The sequence below is a fragment of the Dendrobium catenatum genome, unplaced genomic scaffold (genome assembly GCF_001605985.2).
Source record: "Dendrobium catenatum unplaced genomic scaffold, ASM160598v2 fragScaff_scaffold_1373, whole genome shotgun sequence".
In the NCBI taxonomy this organism is placed as follows: domain Eukaryota; kingdom Viridiplantae; phylum Streptophyta; class Magnoliopsida; order Asparagales; family Orchidaceae; genus Dendrobium; species Dendrobium catenatum.
Window position 1 is genome coordinate 47,768 of NW_021319835.1, and position 7,618 is coordinate 55,385.

The 7,618-nt window shown below is 34.9% G+C and overlaps 2 protein-coding genes across 7 annotated transcripts in view; one reads left to right on the forward strand and one right to left on the reverse strand.

The window, feature by feature from the left end:
* LOC110107356 (phosphatidate cytidylyltransferase 1-like) overlaps nt 1-4,691 on the forward strand; it is a 45,615-nt gene extending 40,924 nt beyond the window's left edge. For all 6 annotated transcript variants that reach the window (XM_028699711.1, XM_028699708.1, XM_028699706.1 and 3 more), the window contains exons 11-12: nt 3,951-4,034; nt 4,117-4,691. In XM_028699711.1, coding sequence (XP_028555544.1) covers nt 3,951-4,034; nt 4,117-4,206 — 174 coding nt within the window. In that variant the 3' untranslated portion in view covers nt 4,207-4,691. The remainder of the gene's footprint in view (nt 1-3,950; nt 4,035-4,116) is intronic.
* A 1,462-nt stretch (nt 4,692-6,153) lies between these two features.
* Nucleotides 6,154-7,193, reverse strand: LOC110112257 (protein RKD1-like). The gene is made up of 3 exons (XM_020844414.1): nt 7,054-7,193; nt 6,494-6,941; nt 6,154-6,363 (listed from the first exon to the last, which is right to left on the reverse strand). Exons 1-3 carry the CDS (start codon nt 7,191-7,193, stop codon nt 6,154-6,156), a joined length of 798 nt encoding a protein of 265 aa, XP_020700073.1.
* Between the last annotated feature and the right edge of the window lie 425 nt (nt 7,194-7,618).

Genomic DNA, 7,618 nt, shown 5'->3' on the forward strand with positions numbered 1-7,618 from the left:
GCGGAGGCCGGGGCCGAATTTTCGGAGCCCACCGCGTAGTTAGCATTGTTACATTGCCTTTTATTCTGGAGTTCATCCCTAGCCGGAACAATGCCTTCTAATTTGACCCTGCTATCACCTTCATTTTGTAGTTCTTATATCCATCCCTACTAGCAGGAACATGTGATAGGAAATACTTGAGTTCGCAAGTAACCCTAAGGTAATACTTGAGTTTGCAAGCAACCTTAACCCAAATCGGAGATCAAACAGCGAAAATATTGCTGTCCAGAACAAGAAAACAGCAGAAATCTGCTGTTTACGGCAGAAAAACAGCACTAATCCAGGGAAATCTGAGAGAAAACTCAAAGAAAAGCTTGTATTCCACTAGACGATGAATAAAACAGCAAAGATACAATTTGTTCTTCAATCCGAGAGGAAGAACAACTCTCAAATCTCCGGCAACGCCAAGAGCCCAAAGCAAGAACCTAGATCTCAAATCACAATTCAAATTCAAGATAATCCCTCAATCCCTCCTATTCCCCCTAATTAACATGAAAGGAGAATTAACACTTACCTAATCTACCCTTACATTCAAATCTTTCCCCTCAAAATTTGTATTAAGCCCAGCATGGGGCCCACCCAAGGTTCCGCCCCCTCCCTGCTGTTTCTTCCGCCGGGTGTAGACCTGGACCGGTCCAGGCTGGACAGGTCCAGCTGTCCCCTCCTGGGCCGGCTCTGGAACACAATGCCTTATAATTTAACCCCACTATCAGCGAAACTATGTTGGTCATATATCAGAGCATGAACGGTATTTAGGTTATTACTTTATGTAAATGAAGTCCAATTTCTTATGTATTGAATTGGATGGCTCAAGGACTTGTTCTGAGCGGGAATTGTGATCGGCATTGGGTTAAGTTGACTTTTGCTATCGAGATGATTAGGTGTGAGTGTTGAATTTTCCTCCGGGCCATGAAAAAGAGCTAAGGGGACTTTGCGGCTATGTGAATTCTTCTTTCAACCACCCAATTGAAGAGTTGGTCAATTGGTTATTGTTCTCTTGCTTAGAGATTGGTTAGAATTTAATCTCTTTTTTTTTTTGGCTTTCTTTAAGAAAAGTTGCACCGAGTTTTAGTTAAATAATCTCTTCTTCTTGTTATCTAACTTAGAAGAGGATTTTGTATTCTTTGTTAATGTTCTACTTCCATAATCTATACATTTGATAGTGGATATGTGTCAGTCTTCTCGGCCCTTTTGATTTAGGTTATTTTTAGCCGGACCATATAAATCTCGGCATTTTATGTGCACTGTTTCTTAATTATTCTTTATCATATTTGTGTTTTGTGCTAATATTGGCTTATCCTAGATTAGTCCTATTGCTCTTTGTGGCACAAAGAGCGTTGATTTGAATCTTCTATTGTAACAAATTAGTATCAAAGCTACTTCATTATACTTAGGGGATGATATCATGCAGTGTATCAAAGTCTTTTGCTGATACTACTAATTATGCATTTTAGAACCTCAATAAATGATAAGCTCGTTCATACCATTCTTATAATGAGATTCTATGGAATGTGATAATAATTGGTTGGCTACAACTACTTTTTGTCGGCGTATTTGTAAAATCGAAGTTAGAGAGGCTTTAAAGAAAATGAAATGTGGAAAAGCTATTGGACTTGATGATATTTCAATAGAGGTGTGAAAATGTGTTAGGAAGTGGATGCAGAACTTGTGAAATTCCTTGGCTAAATTTACAATTTTAGCAAAATAGAAATTTGTAACAAGTAAACAAAGAAGAATAACACTCAAGAACACTTTTTATTGGATTTTATATGAAAGAAAAGACAAGATAGATTTAGATCTTCAATTGGAGGGGATGTTCCGGCTCTCCCAAATTTATGGACGCCGCTAGAGCCCTAAACACCTTAAAAATAATACAATTTCAGCAAACAAGACCTACCCCTAAACCTAGAAAAACATCCTACTTAAAGCAAACAAACAATAAACAACAAATACCCAAACAACCCTTCCATAATTCCCTCCCAAATATGCAATATTTTCTTAATTATTTCCCCTCTAAACCGGCCAGCCCCCAAATCAGATCTCAAATCCACCCTATTCATATAGGCAACATCTCCTAATTAATCCCCTCCAAATCAGCCCCCACTTCGATTATAAAATATTTTCTAAATAATCCCCTCCAAATCAACCCCCAAATATTCTATTTTCAATTAGGAAACATCTCCTAATTATTTCCCTTTGATTAAGAACCTTTCTAAATAGTTCCCTCTCGATTAGGAAGCTTCTTAATTCTCTCCCAATCAAATTAGCTAGCCAATCAATACTCTACTCCCAAAATGTCACATTGTCCTCAAGATGGAATGAATGAAACTGCTATTGAAGCACTTGACTAATAGCACTGGATTTAAAAATGGACTGACATTGGGTCGAGCGATCCCTCTGCCTCGAGCATCTCCTTGATTAATCTCTCAATCTCTTCATTCTGGATTTGTTGATTGCAGTATAGACGAACACTGATAGGTGAGACTCCTTCCTTCAAGATGAACATACTCGCGTTCCCGCGATATATCTTCCCGCGAAGGATTCAACCCTTGAACTTGCTCGAACATCCCTCAATACTATTGTAGAGGTGGTAGAATCATGTGTGCTTCTATCTTCTCCCCATCTTTTTCTCCTTCCAAATTCTGCAACTCCTCTAAAAGTTTTACTCCACCATTTCCTCTCCTTGGAAGTGGCTCCAAAGGTGGCATCTCTTCTTCCCCCAACATTTCCACCTCTTGATTTTTCCCTATGGAGGAATTAAGTTAATGTGTCATACTTTAAAACTATGAGAGAGAGTTATGAAGCATGGGTTGCGGCATGATACTAATGTTTCTTAAAATCAATTTGGGTTCACGAAGCTACTCATTTATTACGAGGTTTGATGAAGAAGTATAGAGAGAGGATCTACATATGATATTTATTGATTTCCACTATTGCTATTATTTTCCTGCTAAAATCCTTAATTTTTCATTTACGCAATTCTGTGTTCGTGAGGCTTACGCCTCAGACCGCCTCGAGCCTTACGCCTCGCCTCACGGACGAAAACCGCCTCGAGGCGCAGTTACGCAATTTTAAACCTTGAGTTGGATGCTTGAAGTGGAGGAATGCATTGGGCTTGTTGTGTGAAAGAAAAATGCCCTTCAAACTTAAGAGAAAATGCTATAAGATGGTGGTGAGACTTGCAATGCTTTATGGTGCAGAATGTTAGCTATTAAAAGAGAAGCATAATATTAAGTTAAGTGTTGCAGAGATGAGGATGCTCCGGTGAATGAGTGAATTTACTCTTAGAGACAGGATACAAAATGAGGATATACATGAAAAGGTTGGAGTAGCTCCAATGGAAGATAAGATTAGAGAGAGCCATTTTAGATGATTCAGTCACATAAAATGGCGGCCTTTCGATGACCCAGTTAGGAAAATAGATGTATTAATTTTGACTTGTGTTAAGAAAGGTAGAGGAAGACCTTGGTTAGAAAATATTAGAAATGACATTTTTTTGTTAGATTTGAATGAGAATTAGACTCTTAACTTGACACAATGAAAAAAAAAAGGATTCATGTAGTCAACCCCACAGTGTGGTAAAGATTTGATGTTGTTGGTGTAATCATTTTCGTAAAGTATAGCATTACGAATTTTTTTGCATAACACCTAGCCATATGAATTCTCCTGTAAACTTTTCATATTAATTCCATTTACTAAATCGGTACATCTTCTCTTTGTTATATACCCAAAACCAATTAAAGATTTTTAAGCCACCCTGAAGTGGAATGTCTGGCGTATTCTCTGTTTATGTAATTGATATTTTTACAGTTATTGTTTTTATTAGTCTAGATATACCAATTCTATAATTTTATAATTCCTTCTTAATTACATAACCAATTTATTATTATTATTCTTTTTTTCTTTATTAGATGGTCATAGCCGTGTTTGCATACATATACTACCAATCCTTCATCATGTCTCAGAACTTTTCCGTTGAGATGATTCTGAACCAGGTTTTGCTTCTCTTCTGCTGCATTTGTCTTTGCATTCTTTCTTCAAACCTCTGTGCTGAGACCAATTTAAATGATTTTGCAGATTTTGAGAAACCTTAGCCTGGAAGAGCAACAACTTCTGTACGGGCAACTCTCCAAAATCTTAGAAGAAAGACATTTTTTGCAATATTGAAGCTGGTCCTTCCATCACCTGCACATATGCTATTGTCCATTAACTAATTGCTCCCATGCTGCTCTATAATGGCTCATATTTTACAAACTTGAGCTTGTACAGTCTTTGAAACTGTCCTTCGTTTGGTTGCAGTTCAGAGAGATCTGCCCATTCTTTGAAGCATATTATTATTTCAGTGCAACTCCTGCGAGCTAATACATCTAAAATGGCCAAATTCGATAGTTTTAGTATCTCTCTCTGTCGAATAGTTACTTCTTAAGAAGCTCTCATGTATAGAAGAAGTATTTAGGCCGTTGCAGTATTGAAGTAATTCCGCTGAGCCTTTTTCCTTTTCTTTAGGTTGGGGAAGATAAAATGAGGAAAGGTGCAGTTGTGAAGTAAATGCCGCCCGGACAGTGTACCTCTATTGTTGTAACAGAGCCTGGTAATTTTACTAGATTGTGTTAAATTTAAATTGATTATTAAATACATTTTAATTTAAGTGAGCGGATCAACAAGTTTGTGAGTCTAAGTCAGGCTTGAGCTCGAGATTATTTAATATATGAGCTCGAGTATAAGCTGGAGCATGAAATTGTGATTTGATGAGCTCGACTTGCCTTGTTAGAGAATCGGGATTGAGCCCGCTCGTAAGCCTGCTTGGCTCACTTGACACCCCTAATTGTAGCACACAATTGTCTACTGTGTTAAACTCGAGTATATATTTTTGATGTAGTCCATCTTGATCTATTCGTAGAGAGTTTAAGCTATTTATTAAGATATTTTAAATTTGAAGTTTATAGATGATGATGTGTGTGAGCTTGATTTTAATTCATATAGAAAATCTCAAAGAAAAAAAGTACACAGCTTTGAAAAATAGCGAGGTAGGAGTGCATTTTGGTTATAATTATATGCTAAATAATCAACGAATATAAGATTAAAAAATTATATAATAACCACTAAACATATGATTATAAAAGCATTTAAGTTATAATTATATGTTGAGTAATTAATTTATAATTTATTAATCTTACTTTTGAAATTGAAACTAAAGGTGTATTATATATTTTTATCTTATCAATATTTTTAAAAATTGTTTTAAACTGTCATTAAAATTTTATCAATATTTTTATATTAATTGTTTATCAACTTTATCAATAAATTACTTTTAAAATTTATTTTATTATATATTTTTTAGAGTAGAGGTAGACCCAAAAAGATTTGATTATAAATATTAAAAATGATTGTTTTATTAGATTTAAATGAGAATTCTACTCTTATTAAAAGACAAAAGAGAAAATAATTTATGTTGACCTCATATGGTATCATGAAGATTTGTTTTCGTTGTTGTTGTAGTAGTATAAATCAGGCTTCTTGTCATTAAAACATAACTTTTTGGTCAAAGATTTCTCTAATATTAAGCCTCAATTTTAATCAAAATCTTTAAAAGTATTAGCTTAAATAAATATTTCGTCAAAATTTTTAGATAATGTACGATCAAACAATTTCAAATTCTAAAAATCAATGAAGACTTAAGCTTCGTTTGGGACGACTTCGTTGGTGCCTTATATAGCAAATTTTTAGTGTAAAAATTTTGAATTTAAGAAATTTTTTTACTAAAAAACTTTGTTAGAAAGCACTAAAAAAGTTGTCCATCGTTTGTGACGACTCTCTTACTATTTTTTAAAATAATTTTTTGTATAAAAATTAAAATGTTTATATCACAAAAAGTTAGTCCCAAATGAAGCCTTCATTAATGGAGCAATAACGCACACAAACACCTAAATGAAATGCATTTTCATAAAAAAAAAATAAAATAAGAAAAAAAAAAACAAAATGAAAAGAAAGCTTAAAATCCTATGTAATAAAAGCAAAAATTTAAGATCAATTTCTTGCTAATTTCTTTCATGTCTATAGACAATCAACCAAGATTTTTCCTCATATAATAGTAATACAATATGAAAAAAAAAACTAGAAGAAATCCTTTGAATAGGCTGCAGGCAGGAACATTGCATGCATTGCCAGCCTCTTCTTGTAATTTGCCTTGAAGCAAGCCTGCCTAAGCTTCTTGGTTTCATTAGTTAGCTGAATCTCAGGATTCTCTTCCATTAGCTTTCTGTACTCTTCCAATGACTTCAGCTCCTCCATTATGTTCACATCACTTGAACTCTTTCCTATCTCCTTCAGAATAATATGAAATAATTTTCAGCATTATTTAACATTTTTCTATGCTTACAGAAACAAAAATCTGCAAGTGAAAGATTAAAATTCCACGCTAAACCTGAAGGATTGAAAGATTAGAGAAAACTACCTGAATATTATTGATGAGTGTGATCAAGCTCTTCAACTTGCGATGTGGCCATCTTGTGATACCGACGTCTCTGCACCTTTTCTTAAGCACTGTCAACCCAATATTCATTTCCATGGCTGCTTTAGTTATAGGCATATGGAAGTAAGCTCTTATTTCCTTCAACTCTATATCGCAAGATCTCATCGACCCTTTCCCTGAGCCCCTATTCCTCCTCCCTCTTGAACTCTTCAGTTCCTTTCTCATTATTTCTTCTCCTTCTGCATTCTCTTCTATTAATGTTTGAGGAGAGATTGTCACTGCGCTTAGTGGCATTGCTTCTGTGTAATATTTCATGATTTCTTCGGAGCAATGGAGCTTCTGATGATCCGGAAGTGATGGAAGGCAGGATAGAGGGATAGCTTTATGCTCCAAGCTTTCAGGAAGAGGCAGAAGATCATAGGAACCGCTGCTAAACCCATAAAAAAAGACCGATTATTTATTTATTATATTAATCTATTTCAGAGAGAGAGAGATCTAAAAAAAATCACAAAAAAATAAGAAAAATTACTGTTGAAACCTACTTGAAGAAAGGAGGTGCAAAATCCATGAGAGAGTTATCTTCAAAGTCAGTCATGGTGAAAGGACTTAGATCAATGAAAGAATCTTCAAAGAAAGGCCATGACATAAAGCTTTGAAGAATATCATCATTATCAGTATCCATTGGAGACTGACTAATGGAGGAAATTTGTTGGGAAAGAGAGATGAGAGATTTCCTTCTCATTCATATAAATCATCCTCTCTCTCTCTCTCTCTCTCTCTTCGAGGAAGGCGGCTTAATTAACTTTGGAGAAGTAATTCATATTTATGGAATTAAAACGTAATAAATAAGTGCATGCATTAATTACAGGCTAATATCTGTTTAATTTAATCTATCTTTCTTCTTGGGAAGAACGCGTAGAGGAAATTCTTATGGATGCGGATCAGTGATATGGATAGATTCAAAGAATATCATAGTCTGTGTGATCGAGATTAGAGAGTGGCTGTTAATTACTTTTAATTATAGGTGATTAATGATAATGGAAGTTCCATTCCCTCCTCTTTGGCTAATTATTTAATATTTGCAGTTATTGTTGATTGATCACAAGG

What these genes read in the sequence shown, in the direction of transcription:
- LOC110112257 (XM_020844414.1), bottom strand. Translation starts at nt 7,193, where the DNA reads ATGGATACTGATAATGATGATATTCTTCAAAGCTTTATGTCATGGCCT. An exon ending in TTTGCACCTCCTTTCTTCAA is followed by an intron (nt 6,942 to 7,053) that starts GTAGGTTTCAAC and finishes TTATGGGTTTAG; the next exon opens with CAGCGGTTCCTATGATCTTC. An exon ending in CACTCATCAATAATATTCAG is followed by an intron (nt 6,364 to 6,493) that starts GTAGTTTTCTCT and finishes ATTATTCTGAAG; the next exon opens with GAGATAGGAAAGAGTTCAAG.